This window comes from Bubalus kerabau, chromosome 23, assembly GCF_029407905.1.
Source record: "Bubalus kerabau isolate K-KA32 ecotype Philippines breed swamp buffalo chromosome 23, PCC_UOA_SB_1v2, whole genome shotgun sequence".
NCBI classification, from domain to species: domain Eukaryota; kingdom Metazoa; phylum Chordata; class Mammalia; order Artiodactyla; family Bovidae; genus Bubalus; species Bubalus kerabau.
Genome location: NC_073646.1, coordinates 37,880,757 through 37,899,214, shown reverse-complemented (window position 1 = coordinate 37,899,214; position 18,458 = coordinate 37,880,757). Strand labels below are relative to the sequence as shown.

The 18,458-nt window shown below is 42.1% G+C and overlaps 1 protein-coding gene across 6 annotated transcripts; it reads left to right on the top strand.

Moving 5' to 3' along the window:
- Positions 1-991: 991 nt before the first annotated feature.
- On the top strand, positions 992-15,423 carry ZNF655 (zinc finger protein 655). Of its 6 annotated transcripts, none has more exons than XM_055561978.1 (6): positions 1,014-1,689; positions 2,872-3,034; positions 4,208-4,293; positions 4,687-4,813; positions 11,165-11,269; positions 11,785-15,423. In XM_055561978.1, the coding sequence occupies exons 2-6, from the start codon at positions 2,899-2,901 to the stop codon at positions 13,173-13,175; spliced, it is 1,845 nt and encodes a 614-aa protein (XP_055417953.1). In that variant the 5' UTR covers positions 1,014-1,689; positions 2,872-2,898; the 3' UTR covers positions 13,176-15,423. The 6 variants fall into 6 exon arrangements, with proteins under 6 accessions (XP_055417958.1, XP_055417957.1, XP_055417953.1 ...); XM_055561979.1 differs by lacking the exon at positions 1,014-1,689 and adding an exon at positions 1,698-1,907; XM_055561982.1 differs by lacking the exons at positions 11,165-11,269; positions 11,785-15,423 and adding an exon at positions 5,766-6,597 and having other exon boundaries at positions 1,007-1,689.
- The last annotated feature ends 3,035 nt before the right edge of the window (positions 15,424-18,458 follow it).

Genomic DNA, 18,458 nt, shown 5'->3' with positions numbered 1-18,458 from the left:
CTGTGGTATGTGAGATCTAATTCTCTGACCAGGAATCGAACCCAGGCTCCCTGCATTGGGAGCGAGGAGTCTTAACCACGGGACCACTAGGGAAGTCCCTAAGTGCTTGTATTTGGTAACATGCATCCCATTATGAACCCCGTAACTGATAGGCCTGTGTAGAACACTGATTACCTCACTTTTCCCCACACCTAAGACCCCTGCTTCTTTATCCCATAAAAATCTCATGCCCTTCACCTACAGGAAGGTAGATCTGAGATTTGTTCTCCTATGTCCTCACTCGGCTGTCTTGTGAATAAACTCTCTGCTGCAAACCTCACTTTCTCAGTGTTTGACTTGTTACCCATTGGGCAAACGACCTAGTTCTTACTAAGTTGTTAATGACAAGCAGGAAGTAATGTGTCTCAGACATCTCAATAGGAACAACAGACATCAACAGGAGGTATAGTTTTGTTCAACACACAAAAAGTTTTCAACTGGAGCTGTCCAACAAGCAATTGACTAAGCAGTGCTTTATTTTTTAAAAAACAATGAATTTCCTATCTATGATGCTGACTCCATTGTGACAAATACTGTAGGCTAGAAAGACTATGTCATAGAAAGAAGTTGTTTTAGATCCCTGAGATACTCAAGGAAGAAAGGGAAGGCATATGAGAGTATTCCAGAGGCTCATGTAGTTTGAAAAAGCACGGAGACTGTCACACTTGATTTTTCTTATTTTTCATTGGAAATGCCAAACATCATTAAAGGGTAATACCTGATTTGTGAGCCTAAACAAAGGAAAAGTATCTAAAGTCCCTTTCAAATCTCTGTTTATATTCTCTAGGAAACTTGCCAGTTCCTGGTGGACCTAGCTCAACTACAGGACATCACATTCCCTAAGGATCCAGGAGATTACAATGCCCCAGGGGCTTTTGTGCCAGCCCTGGGACTGCCTGTTCACATGCTGCTGCTCTATCCATCCTTGCTTCTGCACAGCCCTTTCCATCAGGAACACAACACTTTCCCAGTCTCTCTCTCCCACTCCAGCTTGCTTAGTGCCCCTACCTCCCCCCAAGAACCGTGTTATGTTTCAATCCTAGGATTTTCTGAGGTCCTCATATCACCAAGGCGCCTTCAACACTGGCTTTAATCAGCATGGTTTGTACCCTTGCTAGCTCCCTACCGGCTGATTCATGGAAGTCGGACCACTACGTGGGCCATTCGTCCTCATTCCTCATACCCACCCACCCCCAAGTGCAAGGGCCACCGCCCTGCGATGAGTCTTGAGGGTTGGCTGGAGCCAGGGATGGGCCAGCGGGGGCGCCTTCCCAAATCCGGGTCGGCTGCGGTCACTATCGTGTACTGGCTAGAGTGGCCAGTCAGGGTCAGCAGGAGGGTGAGACCGGCAGCAGGACATGTAAAAGCCTCGGAAACTAGCCTCGGTTTCCTGGGGCCCTCATCCGGGGCCCTCATCCGGGGCCCTCATCCGGGGCCCTCATCCGGGGCCCTCATCCGGGGCCCTCATCCGGGGCCCTCCCTGTCCTCGCTGGCGGACTCCGCCTCCGGAAGTGCCAGCGAGAAGCGCAGCCTCCGAGCAGTCTAGAGCGACCCTCCCCCGCCCCCGCGTCCCCCCGCCAAACCCTGGGCCGGCTTCGAGAGCACGGGTGTCCGCGACGCGATAGCTGCCCGGCCCTTCCCTCCACCCTGGTGAGTCCCCGGAAGCCGTCCTGAGGTCGCGTTGGGTCGGAGCCTTGTTTAGCCTTCTGGGCGGAGCAGGAGTCTCCTGGCTCCGGCTGACGGCGGTTCCCGTCTCCAGAAGCGCGCAGGGCCGGGGTGCGACAACCAGTTTCTCTTCAGTCAGGGTTCGCCCCGACGCCCGGCGGACGGAGGGCCCGGCCATCAGGACCCAGTGACCGTGGCCTGCTGTGAGATGGGTTTCCGGGGCCCGCTTCGCCCTTTTGGGACCGTTCCTTGACAGAGCAGAGAAGTGGGAGGACGGTAGCGCCGGGCGAGGCCTTCTGAGGGCAGGGCGTGAGGGCCCTTTCTGAGGGTGTGGAAGGGGGACGGGGCCCTGCCGCGTCCTTGGGTGTGAAGGACAACCAGTCCGACCTGTTTGAGTCGCAGCCCTTCCCTGTTCCTGTCAGGGTCATGGGAAGAGGCCTGCCCACCTAGTCTGAGTTATCGAAGGGTCTGACCCCCGAAGTGGAATTTAGTCATCAGTCACGGCTTCCCTTGTGGCTCAGCTGGTAAAGAATCCGCCTGCAATGCGGGAGACCTGGGTACAATCCCTGGGTTGGGAAGATCCCCTGGAGAAGGGAAAGGCTACCCACTCCAGTATTCTGGAGTGGAGAATCCCATGGACTGTAGTTCATGGGGTCAGAAAAAGTCGGACTCGACTAAGTACTTTCACTCACTCATTCACTTAGGGTCACTCAGTAATTCAGAATGGGCTGACAGAATGTTTACCAAGTAATTCCTCAGGGTCTTGCTTTAAAAAATAACGAGTAATAATGTATTTCTCAAGAATTAATGTATTTCTCTGGGTACACACTTGATCCTTGAAAGAAGTTTGCAAATTTCAGGTATTTTGAATTTCAACAGATATCTCTACTCTATTAAATTGTCTTGTCTTTATTTTAAAAAATTCCACAAGTTCAGAATTAGTGGAGTTCAAATAAACCTGCAAACCTGGACCATATGGCATGGTTCTTAACTATCTGAAAGTGAGTGATGTCCATTTTTCTTTCTGCTCTATATTTAGGTGGTTAATTGTTATTAACTATTTTCACTGTGTCTGCAGTGTGTAAGATACTTTGTTAAGTCATGAGGGTGTCAAATGATGGGCTATTTTAACTTGTTACAATAATTTCTCCTCATCTCACTCTGCAGTGATGATCATTGTCCTCCAGAACAGGGATGGAGGAGATATCAGCCCAGGAAGCAGCAGAATCTCCAGTGGTCCAGTTTCAGTCCTTGGAGACCCACTCTGAGGGTCTGTCCCCAGAGCCTCAATTCGTGCAGGACACCGACATGGAACAGGGACTCACTGGGGGTAAGGCAGAGAGAACACTTCCATCCAGGAGAATGGGAGTGTAGAGGGGCTCCTGGGCCTGGGATGAGAGAGGCCAGGGGCTTCAATGAGAGGATGGCCCCTAGAGGGAGGTCTGGAAGGGAGGGACAGATGTGGCTCAATTCAGTCCTGATTGGGACCCCTCTGTGGAGGTCAGCCTGTCCTTTAATAGGCAGAGTGGTCTTCACTCACTCACTCTATTCAGGCTTTTTTCTTTCATGTAATTTTCACTTCATGCCAGTTACCACATAAGTTAGAAGAAATGCTGCTTTTGCCACCCCTCACAGTCCTTGCCTCGCTTTCACTTCCTCTTAGATTTAGGACCTGTCCCTACCCTCTGTTTCTTTAACTTAGTTTCTTCCCTCCTTGATCTTTTGGGCTTTACCAGCTGCCATTATGTTGCAACTGCAGTGTTTTTGACTGCTCTAATTTTGATCAAGAAAGCAACCATTTAATTCCTTGGTTGAGCCCAGGGCTTGGAGCAATGTATACATATCACATACAGACTGTAAAATAACATTTTTATGTGTTATAGAGATAGGTTGATCTGTCTTGTACTCCCTTTGTTTTGTATGAAGTTTGTCTGAGATTTACTTGTGGCCAACTGCAGTGCCTGAAATAACCTGTGTGTCATAAACACCAACCGAATGCCATGGTCTTTTAAGTGCTGTGGGGCATTATGCTAGTGTAGAAAGGATTATGAGGAAACAGATGACCATTCCTTATTCTTGCGGGCTTTACACACTGGTTGCAGAGACGGTGCTCATTCTCAAAAGTTTACAGAGCAGTGTCTGGGAGAGGGTCAGAAGTCTACTAAATAACCATGGCCTTGGATGAGTCACTGCAAACCTTTATGCTTGGCTTTGCCCATCTGCAAAACAGGTAACGGTGCTCACTTTTTTGACATGACATTCATGTCATGACAATGGGGTATAGTGCAATATGAGATTTCATAATAAAATCCTGAATCATGGGTCTAAACACGTGGAAGGAGGGCATGCAGGTGTTGAGATGGTGCAGGACAAACTCAATATCTGATAAACATTCATTGGTTTTGCTGTAATGTCGATGTGAAGAAGGGTCCCACTGACTCTCTTTTGTGAGGGCACCCTGGGAAGGGCTGCTCTCACTCTTGGCTCCTTTCTCCTCCCTCAGCTGCACCTGTTCCCCAGGTGTCTTCTCTTCCCCACGAGGGAAGCCCAGGAGACCAGGCAGCTGCGCTCCTGACAGCCAGGTACCAGGTGAGCTGAGGAACCCTCTGCTTTTCCTCAGGGACTATTGCTGCTGATTGAGCGTGGCCCTTTTCCTCATCCCATCCATAAGCCTTGCCTGGAGATCTTTTTTTAATAGCAGATCCCGGCTTGGGTGCCTGTCTTCCTCAGAGACCCGGACTTCACAGAAACACCTTTCCATCTCCCCAATACCACCAGTAAACACTGTTCCTTTATCCTTGGTGCTATCATGGGTGCTTATTAGATGTTAAAAGGTTGTGGAACCTATTCCCAAGATGCTCCTCTGTTCTCCCTCCTTTCCAACGTAAATGCACACTGCAGACCCTCTGTGTCATCTTTGTTCTCTGGCCGTGATGCTGTGGTGGCCGCCTTCGCCAGAGCAGCCAGGCTGTGTTATTTCAGGAATTTGTGACATTCGAGGATGTGGCTGTGCACCTTACTCGAGAGGAATGGGGATGCCTGGACCCTGTTCAGAGGGCTCTCTACAGAGAAGTGATGTTAGAGAATTATGGGAACCTGGTCTCACTGGGTAAGGATTGCCTTTCCTATTATTCAGTTTACCTATTAGGGTTTCTTTACTTCCTTGTTTTTGAGTAGGTATGAGGTCTCTGAGTGGGGTTCAAATTCCAGGTCTTAGAACCTCTTGAGACCTCATCTTTAAGGTCATCTCCTCTGGGAGTGGGTTTCCTTTGGGGATGTCAAGAGGAGACATTCTACTCCTTATCCTCAGTTAATGTTTGCTGCTTTTGTGGGGCATCTGTTCCTTGTTACTAAAGGGAAACTTGCTGGTGCTTTGCGAGTTCTCAATTTCCCTATCTTTCCCTTTTTTATGAGAGGGACTCTAGGGCCTCCCAACCCACAATCAGACACTTTTCTTCCTGGTAATTCAGTGCCCCTGTATCTGAGAGTTTCCCATTTTTCTTGGAAGAAGAAATGCCTTTTTTTTTTTTTGACATAGGCTAAAATCTTAGTTGAGTAATCCCTTACCTCTTAAGACCCCTAAATTCATCTGCAAGCAGGCAGAATTTCAGAGGCTTGATCTCAAGGCATGACTTACTGCCAGTACATTTCAGTGAGTCATCCAGACAGTAATCCTGCTTCACCCGGGCAGTAGCGGTCTCACACTTAGACCAAGTCTCTCCTTTGTCATTTGGATGGTGCAGTTGGCAGCTGAGATGAGGCAACTTGTAGTGCTCTAGAGAAGCATCAGGGGGAGCTGCCAGCACCCGCCTTGGTGTGAACATTGCTCCTTTTCCTCTTTCTTTTTTGGCCTGTCTCTGCTACTCTTTTCTTTGTTATGTAAGTACTTAATCACACTTTTTCTTTTCTTTCTCTTTTTTTTTCTTTTTTGCTTTGCCTATGCTGGTGGCATCCAGGGTGGTGTTTTGTCTCCTTGATTAATTCTTGTCTGTGGGGAGGCAGCCTGCCCGCTGGGAAGGTTTGTAGTGTGTTTTCCATTCCTGGCTCTTTGATCTTTGTAGGCATACTTCTCCGCCTTCCCACCACCCGGATTCATAGTGTGAATTCCTGCCCGGCCCTGAGTCATACCCAGGCAAGTGCTTTCTCTGGAGAAACACTTGCCATCCTTTCAGCAGGAATCTCCAGGAGATGGCCCAGGTGTCGGCTTCCCATCGATAGTGCTCGTCCCCGCTCGGAAACTCCTTTTCCACGATTGTGAGATCTTACACTTGATTGATGGAGTAGATGTTTCCCAGGAGGCTACCACTGTGTAAAATTGCAGCTCCTCAAATCACCTTTGATAAATTTCCAAGGGCCAAGGATGCCCTCCGTTGCAACCAGAATTTTGAACCTTGAATTTTGAGTTCATTCAGAAGCCATGGTTGGTGGTCATCGACTTGTGTTCTCAGAAACCACAGAGTTCGACTCCAGCTCTTCAGTTATGACCTTTCCATGTTATTTTAGACTGTGGAACACATGCTGTGTGCCCCTCCTTTTCCATAGTGAACACAAACTGCCCCATCTGTTGCCTGAATCTCCTGAGACCCCTGGGCCTTCCTCATGTTTAACATTCTAGTCTTTTCCTTCCTTTAAATCCCTGTGACCCCCTCCAGGGTTCTGTCTTTGTCTCCTTTATTCTTTACAGTATTGTATAGATTGATGCATTTATATAATCCTCCCAGATCAAGTGTTCCTTAAAGGCTCTTTGATGGAGGGGAAATGGGAGGGCAAAAGAATTCAGGTTATTTCAGGCTATTAAATCCAATGTATATTTAACAACTTGTAAATTACAAAGTGATATGTAATTGTAAATTACTGTTAATTTTACCTAATAATTACATAATTTCCAACAGTTTACCGGTCTACTTTTTGAAGTAAAGCATCTTCTTAGTACTTCATTCAGCCTGATAACACAGCTTACTATTAGGCTGAATTTGATCCCGTTTCCTCTGTCATCTCTGCACATGCACAGGACACGTTTGTACACTCGCACATGCTGGGCACAATTACATACAAGAAACCCTACTACTCAGCTTGCTCTTTGACCAAGTGCTCAGCCTCTCCTTGAGGCTGTCTTTTTTTTGACTGTCTATTTTTGACAGTCTTTGGGAAGTCATTTTCATATTTGGGGGTTCAGCAAACTCCACCTGTAGTTAGCTTAATGTTTGGCATTGTAAAATAAGCACTTTGTAACTCAGCCTCTGACTTCGCAGCTGTGGGTTCCAGTTCATATCTTTTTCCCATGACAGTGCCTCTGAGCTGTAGTTGTCACAGGTATCAGAGCCTTGGTCTTTTGGTTAAGTGCTTCCACTACATAGTAGTAAATATACAGAGTAGGAACACAGTAATAAAATACTAGGCAAAAATTTTCATTACTTAATCTTAAAAAGAAGCATATACAATTGACAGTGAGTGAAATACTGGCTTGGGGGTCATGCCCAAAGGGAAATTATCTGTGACTTAGTGCTGGAGATTAAGATCAGGAAAAAGACATGGATTGTATTTCACATGGGGCAGTGTGGCAGATGCCCTTTTAGACGACAGCATTAGAAACCTGCTTAACAGAACTGCTGGGTGATGAGGGAGTTGGTAAATCAGGAATGTTTGGCACATAGCCCTTTCTTTTTGAAGTCAATGTCATGAGGAGAGAAATGATTTTGTGTAGAATGTTTCTCACTGCCACAGCTATTCATTGATACTAGGTACTTAATCTCACTTAATCCATACTGTAACTCTTTCAGCAGATGTTATTCTGTTTTTTACCTGAGGTGGTTGAGGCTAAGAGAAGTTAAGTGATCCACTCAGGGTGAAAGCTAGGTTAGGGGCTCAGATCTGACTCTGAAGCCCATGCTTTTTCACTGTTTTATACTTTAGGACAGTCAGTTCAACCACATGTGGTGTTTTGTATATTTTTATGGCTCAGTATTCTGATGATAATTTAAAATAGGCACAATAAATTGGACAGACAAGCGTGAGCACAGTTTGGGAGCAGAAAGGGCATGGAATCAAGAAAAAGTAAAATTGTTAAAGGATACATTCCATCGTAAATAGATATTTACACAAGAATGTATTCCTAAGGAGAGATTTTGTGTGTTAATGATCAGGAAGAGAAGCATGAAGCTTTCAGATGGCTAAAATCTTAGCACAACACTGGTACAGGCAACAAACAATGAGGTGAATTTTAAATGTTGTTTTTAAAGATCAGGTGAAGTTAAAAATTAGAACTATCAAGGTTGCAGTTTAAAAAATCAAAATGTTTTAATAAATAAGTAATTTTAGATAGGAAAAGTTTAAAGCAAATGCATATTTTGAAAGCATAGATTTTTGACTTAAATCTAGGAAAAAAGCATTCAGACCAGTGGTAAGAAAACCTGCTTTAGTGCTCTCTGTGACTCTTATAGATTGGAAAGAATATTAACTGTGAGGTCCATTTGCCTGTGATTGAGGAGATTATTTATAAACGGATTATAATGATTTTTTTCATCTATAAAACATGAAAAATAATGTCTGCTTTCTGAGTTATGCCAAGGATTAAATTAGTTTATGTATGTAAGTACAGGGCTAGTGGTAGTTACTTAAGTTTTTTTTTTTTTTTTGGAAAGGACAGTAAGAGAGAATGAGCTATGGATCAGATTTCTTAATACAAACAAATTTCAGGAGAGTGTTCAGTTATTTCCTTATAATGCTATTTTCTCAAATTGAATATTGCTCAGACTGTGCCCAGTGGTTTGGATTTTTATTATAAAGAGATTTTCATTTCTTTGACACTAAATGTTCTTATATCCCTTTTAATTAAGAGTCATGATTCTAAATCTGTTGGATCCTGACTCTCTATGTATTGTTCTAATTACAGGTTCTCTGTTCTTTTTACTGTTTTCACCTTTTGCTTCATTGTCACTATGTTGGTCTTCTGTTCTCTTTCTGTACATATTTAGAGGAAGGGATAGATATCATTCACAATCATTATTTATTTTACTAGCAGATTATTTAAAGGCCAGTTTCTGAAATAAGAGTGTCTGAGCCCAGGCTTCATTAGTTATCATGACCTTGGGTGAGTTACTTAACCTCTCTGAATCTTAGTTTTCCTGTTTGTAAAATTGGCACAGTAATAATTCCTATCTCATGAAGGTGTGGTGAGTATTGAGTAAGTGAAAGTTTATAAGATTCTTGGAATGACACTTTGCACCTACCAAAGCTTAGTGAATCTTAGCTTAATATTTTGATAATACAAGTGACTTTTAATTTCAAGCCTATATGTTGGATCCTGTTTTCTTTTCTAAATTGCAGTCTTGTATCTCTCACTGCTAGGCATTCTCTTTTATACCTTCCTGCATATTACCTTAAACACATGTCTAAAATCAAACTCCTAATCCTACATGAAGATGATCTTTTTTATTCTGTGTATGTGATTTAAGTGTAGATATAGAGTAAAGAGGGGCTTCTCTGGTGGTTCTCATGGTAAAGAATCTGCCTGTAATGCAGGAGACCTGGATTTGATCCCTGGGTCAGGAAGATCCCATGGAGAAGGGAATGGCAACCCACTCCAGTATTCTTGCCTGTAGAATTCCATGGACAGAGGAGCCCTGGCGGGCTACAGTCCATTGGGTCGCAAAGAGTCAAACACAACTAAGCGACTAAAGCTTTCACTTTTCACTTCAAAGAGTAAGTAACGAAAATTAATTTTGATTATCAAATACTTAGAAATATTTTTTTTTTTAGAAATATCTTAATAAGTATCTATTAAAAGTTGCAAATTGTGTTACCAGAATTTTGAGCAGGGTAGTTGCTGCTTCATGCCCTTTTTTTTTCTTAAACTTGAAAAAACTATTTGACATGGATGATCTTAACTAAATTAATAAATGTCCAGAAAGAGAATTGGCTCTATTTATGCCCAAGAGAATTCAGAAACACAGTAAATGCCTTTGTTATATCTATTCTTATATCTATTCTGGTCTCCCTGCTCATAGACACTCACGTGGAATCTCATAGAACAGCTATTGGTTTATCATAGTTTTCTTGATTATCTGTTGACACTTTAGGCACAAAATTAGCAGTCAATGAGTAGCTCTTGAGTAAATGAGCCAAAAAGAAGTGCACGATACAATGTATACAGTCCCTGTTATCAAAGTTTATAAATCAAATAGGAATGATAATACCAAGAAACAGTTTTTAAACGTCTATAAAACTCCATTATATAGAGATATGTCAGGATAGGAGGGGGCTTCCCGGGTAGCTCAGCTGGTAAAGAATCTGCCTGTAATGCAGGAGACCCCGGCTCAATTCCTGGGTCGGGAAGTTCCCTGGAGAAGGGATAGGCTACCCACTCCAGTGTTCTTGCCTGGAGAATCCCCATGGACAGAGGAGCCTGGTGGGCTATAGTACGTGGAGTCTCGAAGGGTCGGACACAACTGAACGACTAAGCACAGCACAGGATAGGAACAAATAATACGCTCTGTAGACATTCAGTACGTGAAGAGAAAGGCTTTTGGAGATGAGGGGCTTGAGTGAGACCTTGCATGTGTGCTACTAGAAGCTTTGTGGGCTGAGTACATGTAAAAACTGCCCCTTTGATTCTGTAATAGTTCTCCCCTCAGAAGCAGACTGTCTCTTGCTTTTGCTTTAAAAGAGATTAGATCTTAGCAGTCCATTAGGCAAGCCAGAGAAAGACCATTTTATGTGAAAATGAACTTTTATTGCACTTTCCTCACTACATAATATTACAGTAAGTTGTTTCTGTCTCTGCAATTAGAGTGTAAGGTCCTTGAGGGGATGGACTGTATCTGCTTGGGCTCTTATTTCCTACATACTTTGCATATAGGGGGCACCCCATAAACATTTGTTCAACAAGAGTATAGCTCCTAAGGGGTAAGGATGTGTCATATTATACTTGTTTCCTCATATGCCCTAAAATGAATTATTTCCTGAAGTTGGTCCTTGCAGTATTTATTCAGTCTTCACTGATTTTGTTGCTACAATTTAGCTCACCATACAACAGGTGCCTGAGAATTGACCTTCCTCTAGTCCAGCAGAGTCATATTTTGATACCCTCCATTTTGACCAGGTCTAATACTTATAGATTGGGTCTGATACAAAGATTGATCTATAAGCAATAGGTAAAGAGTAAGAATGATAATTTCTGTGAAGATAGGTACACACTTATGCACAAATTCCCTGGTCTGAGTATGTTTAAATGAATATTTTTAACTGAGTATGTTTAAATGCTCCTTAGCTTGCCCCTTAGCATACCTCTTTCTAGAGCACAAACATGAATTCTGTGTTGAAGGTCTTTGGCTTTCTCACTCTCCAGGCCTTCCTAATGTCTTCTAAGAATTTACTTTCTCTCTCCATTAACCACTAATTAAGAGAAAAATGTAGTATCTGGGGATAAAATGCCACATCCCATTTCCTTCTCTGTGAGCAGGATTTCCAATTTTCAAGCCTGATGGGATCTCCCAGCTGGAACAAGATCTACAAGTCTTTGATCTGGAAACTAAGAATAGAGAAGTCTTAAGAGATGACTGCTCAGGTGAGTAAGGCAGAATCAATCAGATGAACTAGTTGGAAAGTAGAGTCTAGTTGTTGAGCCAAGCTGTAGCTGCTTTGGAAGTCAGTGAAGAGCTCTGTCTGTATCCCTGAATAAAGAGCTCTTTCCTCCCCCCCCTCCTTTTTTTTTGATGAACTCTTTCCAGTTATTTTGTCCCTAATCCATAAGATGTAGTAGGTCCCTATTCAAGTTACTTATCTATAATTCTGTTGAACTAGTTCTCTGTTATCTCTGTTGAAACACCTTAATTGGTTATCTCCTTACTCTGCTGAACCTGCCCTCTGTTTCTGTCACACCCTGAACCACTTGGATCCTGCCTCACCGCTCCTATTCATGCCCGTACATCTGCTGTTGAGATTTTGTGCCTGTGTTTCAAAGTAAATAAACTTCTCTTACCCTGGTAGACTGTAGATTATTTAGTTTTCTCCTCTAAGTTTTCTTTTTCTAAGCACAGGGTACAGATTATATTTGCATTTTCTATTTATATATTGAATTAGATGGAGAGACCAGAGACGAGAACAAGCTGTTGATTCCTAAGCAGAAAATTCCAGAAGAAGTACATTCATACAAAGTGAGAGTAGGAAGATTCAAAAAGGATATTGCCCAAGTTCCTGAGACTAGAGAAGTGTATAAGCCTGAGGACAGATTAGAAAGGCTTCAGGAAATCCTAAGAAAATTTCTCTTCCTGGAGAGAGAGTTTAGGCAAATAACAATCAGTAAGAAAACCTTCACCAGTGAGAAGAACAATGAATGTAATGAACTTGAAAAAAGCTTCAGTCTGGACTCTACTCTTGATACAGATCAGAGAGTTCTTAGAATACAGAATGTTGATGACATTGATAAGTACGATGTGAGCCTCAACCAGAATTCAGCGGGTAAACAGGAACAAATAAATCTAACGCAGGATTTTCACAGTAATGATTATAAGGACAGTTTAATGGAACTCTCCCACCTTAGTAACTGTGAGAGCATTCCTACCACTGAGAAATCTTATAAATGTGATGCATGTGAGAAAATCTTCCATCAGAGCTCAGCCCTTTCTAGACATCAGAGAATTCATACTAGAGAGAAACCCTACAAATGTAAAGAATGTGAAAAATCTTTCAGTCAGAGTTCAAGTCTTAGTCGACATAAAAGAATACACACTAGAGAAAAACCCTATAAATGTGAAGCATCTGATAAATCCTGTGAGGCGTCTGACAAATCTTGTAATCAGAGCTCAGACATACTTCAGCATAAGAGGGTTCACACTAGAGCAAAATCTTATAAATGTAGCAGTTGTGAAAGGGTCTTCAGTCGTAGTGTACACCTCACTCAACATCAGAGAGTTCATAGAGAGATGCCTTGTAAGTGTACTGTGTGTGGCAGTGATTTCTGTCACACCTCACATCAAGCTGAACATCAGAAGGTCCATGATGAAGAGAAGTCCTATGAATACAGTAACTGTGGGTTGACCTTTATTAAACATCAAGGAATTCGTCCCAGAGAAAAGCCCTATACGTGTAATGAATGTGGAAAAGACTTCAGGTTGAATTCTCATCTTATTCAGCATCAAAGAATTCACACAGAGAAACCGCATGAATCTAGTGAAAGTGGAAAAGCTTTCAGTCAAACTGCATGCCTTATTCAGCATCACAAAGTTCATAGGAAAGAGAAATCCTATGAGTGTAATGATTATGAGGATAATTTCAGCCGTAGCTCAGATCTTGTCCTGCAACAGGAAGTCCTCACCAGAGAAAAAGCCTTTGATTGTGATGCGTGGGAAAAGAGCCTCAGTCAGAGAGCCCACCTTGTCCACCATCAAGGAATTCATACCAAAGAGAAACCTTATGAATGTAATGAACGTGGGGAGACATTTAATCAAGTTCAGGCCTCATTCAACATATGATATGTCACACCAGGGAGCCATCACGTGTGTCCTGACTGTGGTAAAGCCTTCAGTCCCAGCTCAACCTTCCTTCAGCATCGAGGCATTCATACCAGAGGGAAACCTGAATGTGACAAACATTGGAAAGTTGTCAGTGTTGCACTCTTGACACCTGCAAACCCATACCAATGAGAAAACCTACAAATACATTGAATGTGATAGATGCTTCACGCTATTTTCCTACCTTAGTATCATTGGAGAATTGATACTGGAATAAAATTCCATTGCTGTAATGAATGTGAAAAAGCCTTCAGTCAAAGAAACTACCTTGTTGAGCATCAAATTCATTTCATGCCGAATACCTATGAATGTAATGTGTATGTGTGGGAGGATTCAGCCATATTTCCAGCCCTCATTCAGCAGCAAAGAATCCATACCCAAGGGAAGTCCTTTGGGTATAGGAAATGTGACAAGTCTTTCAGTAGGAGTTCAAGTCTTTTTTCATCATCAGAATGTCCACACCAGACTGGAGTCTGATATAATGCAAGTGGAAACATTTAGCACCATATTTCAGGCTTCAGTTAATATCAAAATATTGAAGGGAAAATTATTATTTGTGTATAACATAGTTAATGCATAGTCCCAGTCTTTCACTGCAGAAGAGTCTAGTCAGAGAAGTGACTTGGTGAATGCAGTGCTGTTTTCTCATGGCATTCTTTTATTTAATAGGTGTTATAAGTAGGTATGTATACTTTATTTATGGAACTCAAGCTATTTTTATTTTAATGTGACCTATAAACATTTTTATTTTTCCTGAAATTGGTTTTTATTGTCCAATAAATGCTTCCCTGATACATTAATACACCAACGTTAAAACAATAACTTCTGGAAAGTTTCTCTCATTTAGCTTTTTCTACTGTTCTCAGCCAGAGTTCTCTCCAAAACAGACTCTCAGGCCTGCTCTTTTTCGAGGATCCTATTCCTTTCCAGCCACAGCATTTGGGTTCATGTTGGTTTCTCCATTCTCTTAAGCACCTTCAATGATGGTTTCCTAGTTTTAAGCTTTAAGCCAGTGGTATGCCATCCCTACTTACTTTTTGGGTGTCTTCTTTCCTAAGCAAAATATCTTTAAAAGAAATGGGTTTTCATACTCTTGTCTGTTCATGAGTATGAAGGATTCTGTTTCCCCTGAGTCTGTGGCAAGAAGCTAAACATTTTCAAGTGATGCCCAAGTTCTTAGCTGTGTTAGCATTCACAGCCTTCTAAGAGAGATGAGAAAGACATTAGAAGCTGACAATACTGGTGGTAGCCTAGCTATATTTGGTGTCTATTCTGCATGTCTAAGTTCAGGATGATTTATGTCCATTAAAGGCCAGCAGAACACTCAAATCTGCCTTCGATAGGGCAAAACATAAAGAACGTATGTTAAGAGATTAGAGATCTTTATAAAGGAATACTGCCTTCCATCTGATATTGCGGTTTTTGTGTAGTATCTCAAGATAGTATTTCAAGAATAGCAGAAAAGCCTGTAAACATTTAACTGTTACAGTTGCTTCATTATCTGTTTGGAATTGTTTACATATCTCATATATATATATATATATATTTTTTTTTTTTGATTGATGAAACTGATCACAGACGTTGGCTCCACAATCAGGGTCACTGCCATAACACCTAGCAAGAGTTCATGATTCTGCAGATGATGTCAAAGTATTTGATTGTATTTTCCCATCATAAGCATCATAACATTTTGTGAATAAAGCAAGTGTTATTTAAAACTCTAGTAGTTGTCCCAGCGATTGAGTTCACCTGTTAAAATACTTACTAGGTATCCTCACCAAGTAATACAAAAATGCATTGCTTACTTTGTAAGCCTCTTCTGCCTAATAAGCTTTAGGGTAGTTCTACTGCCGTATTTTACCTTTTAGCCATCAGCAAGCATAGGATCTCATCTGGACAAGGTAGGGACCTAAATGAATTGATCTAAATGTAAAAGCATATGGAAAAAAATGCATGTTTTTTTTTCTGTCCTATCTATGAACATGTATATCCTACTAATAGAGACCACCAGTAGTTACCTCTGGTGATTATGAAACAGCAGGTTGAGTAATCTCTAAATATCAGGAAATGTAAAAATCACATGTTATGCGTTTGGCTTAGGAATGTGCTTTTTGTACTTCCACTTGAATAAAGGTGTGTTTGATACTATGAGAATCTGTTTCAAATAAAATCTGAAGTCCTCAGCCCAAAGTACTTGGGGATCTTAGAATCACCTTCCTGTCTGCAACTCAATTCTTTCCAGAAAGCTGACTCACAGCAGTAGTAGTTCACTCCTTCCTGCAGGTATAGTGCTTGGTCCTCCACAGAACTCTGGAATAAAGTCTGAATGTTTACAACTTTAAAGGGTTACTTGACTGGGATGCTGTTGGCACATGAAGTAAATGGGTTGAGTAGAGCTAGGTAGAATGTGTTTTTTCAATAAAACATTTCAAAAAATGAGAAACCAGATCAGCATAACATTGTAAATCAACTATACTTCAATCAAAAAATTCTTTTAAAATGAGAAATCAAAATAATCCTTGAGGACAAGTAACTTGTCCATTTAAGCTTGCTGATATTTAATTGATCCAATATAATATGTGTTCTTAGTCTTTTTAGTCTTGAAGATGGGGAAGGAAGAGAAGAAATCTAGTAGTTGGGACACCTAATTTTGTCTCTTCACCTGCTTGTGTACACATCTATGTATATATGCACATATTTGAACAAACTTCACAGCTCTTTAAAGGAACAAACTGTAACAGAGACACTGAAGTGTAGAGAGGTTGAAGAACCTATAGGATCACACAGCAAGTTAATGGCTCAAAGTCAAGGATATTTGACTCTAAAGCTTTCTGTCATCTTGATGTTGGTGTCTGACATATCTCAGAACTCGGAGAAGAGATATTTTCTTTGATAGCTCTTCATTCCCTGTTACATACTTGATTCACCATCAGTTTTCAGCTGATCCTAAATGCTCCCAGAGCTCCAGGAAGCTGGGAGAAAATACCCCAGTATCTTCTGAAAGCTAGGTAGAACCATCCCCCTCCCACAGACGGTTTTGACAATGTCAGGCCATAGGTTAGATCTCCCAAATTCCCATCTCCTGCTAAGACATCCCCACTGCCATCAGTAGGTTTATATTTACACTTCTTTGTGCCCCAAATGCACTTTTTTCTGCTAACTAGAACTTACTGATGGGTACATATCCTTACCAAAGTTTGTTTACCACCTCTGGTTATATTCAGCGGTGGAGCAAAGTGGGTGGGCAATGGGAACATCAAGTTTGAGTCCTAGGTTTTCAGCTTGAGCAAGAGTAGATGGAGACTGGAAAGATGGAGAGCATGGAGTGTTTTAAGGCAAAAGTATGTCAGAAGTCCCGCAGAAGAATGAGTGTGGCATTTTCAAGGTGGTAATGAGTTCTTCGGAGAATGCCTCATCCTAGGACATATCATATGGGTAACTGAGAATTTAAGAAGTTCAAAGGAAGCCCCTAGCGTGTTATCTCAGAAACTGGAATTTCTCACATTCCAAAGTTTAATCTGGTATGTCCTTTCATTCATTCAGTCATATAGTTGCCAGACAGTATGTTTAGTGCCAGCCAATGGATACAGTTAACCTAATCGAATTAATCCATTGAGTAAAAAAGACTAGTCAAAGCAATGAGTTTGGAATTAGGCCTACCTATGTTTGAACTTTATTAGCTATGACTTTGGAGATTTTCCCTAGCCTTCCTAGTTTTGGCTATACAATGTGGTGAATAATAGCATGAACATTAAATGAGATAATGTAAAAGCTACTGGTCATATAGTAAGTGCCCAAAAGTTATTAGTGTAAATAATAATATCAAAACCACCATATTAGAGTAGAGATACATAGCATAAAATCTAAAAATGAGGGAATGAATGAGCAAGTATTTACCAGTGCAGGACTAGCATTGTCCAGGGAGGGACACCCTGAGTTTCATTTCAGTTCTGCTCAGTCGCTGAGTCGTGTCCGACTCTGCGACCTGTGGACTGCATCACGCCAGGCTTTCCTGTTCATCACCAACTCCTGGAGCTTACTCAAACTCATGTCCGTTGAATCGGTGATGCCATCCAACCATCTCATCCTCTATTGTCCCCTTCTCCCACCTTCAATCTTTTCCAGCATCAGGGTCTTTTCTAGTGAGTCACTTCTTCACATCAGGTGGCCAAAGTATTGGAGTTTCAGCTTCAGCATCAGTCCTTCCAATGAATATTCAGGACTGATTTCCTTTAGGATGGACTGTTGGATCTCCTTGCTGTCCAAGGGACTTTCAAGAGTCTTCTCCAACACCACAGTTCAAAAGCATCAATTCTTCGGCGCTCAGCTTCGGAGAACTTAAATATAACTAGAGGAATCATTAGGCACTGTGGGGTGTGTGTGGTAGGACATGCCTTCTAACGGGCAATTCCTGCTGGAGTCTGCAAACTGATGTGTCTTAACATCTGTATCATATGGCATTATGTCTTACACTCCTTTCAAGATTTGAGTGCATGAAGGAGCCAGTGTTAAATCTGTCGATTAAAAAGATGTACAACATAAGTGTTGCGAGTTAAGTTTTATTTGGGGCAAAATGCTGATTGCAGCCTGGGAGATAGCACCTCAGATAGCTCTGAGAGACTGCTCCAAAGCAGCAGTAGGGGTAAGTCAATATATAAGATTGCAGTGAAGGGTGTGTGTGTGTGTGTGTATTAGTTGCTCAGTTGTGTCCAACTCTTTGTGACCCCACAGATTGGGGTCCGCCAGACTCCTCTGTCCATGGGGTTTTCCAGGCAAGAAGACTGAAGTGAGTTGCCATTCCCTTCTCCAGGGGGATTTCAATGCAATGGTGAAGGGAGAGTTCAATGCAGTGAAGGGGGAGTTCAATGCAAAGAAGCACTCATTTTTTTTTGGCTTAAATTGTGTTGTTTGCTAAGTTGCTTCAGTCGTGTCCGACTCTGTGCGACCCCATGGATTGCAGCCTTCCAGGCTTCTCGGTCCATGGGATTCTCCAGGCAAGAACACTGGAGTGGGTTGCCATTTTCTTCTCCAATGCATGCAAGTGAAAAGTGAGTGAAGTTGCTCAGTCGTGTCTGACTCTTAGCGACCCCATGGACTGCAGCCTACCAGGCTCCTCTGTCCATGGGATTTTCCAGGCAACAGTACTGGAGTGGGATGCCATTGCCTGTGTTGTTTATTACTGTCCAAATACATGAAGTTCTGATGAAATAAAATCATATGGTACAGATAAAAACAGGCCATGAG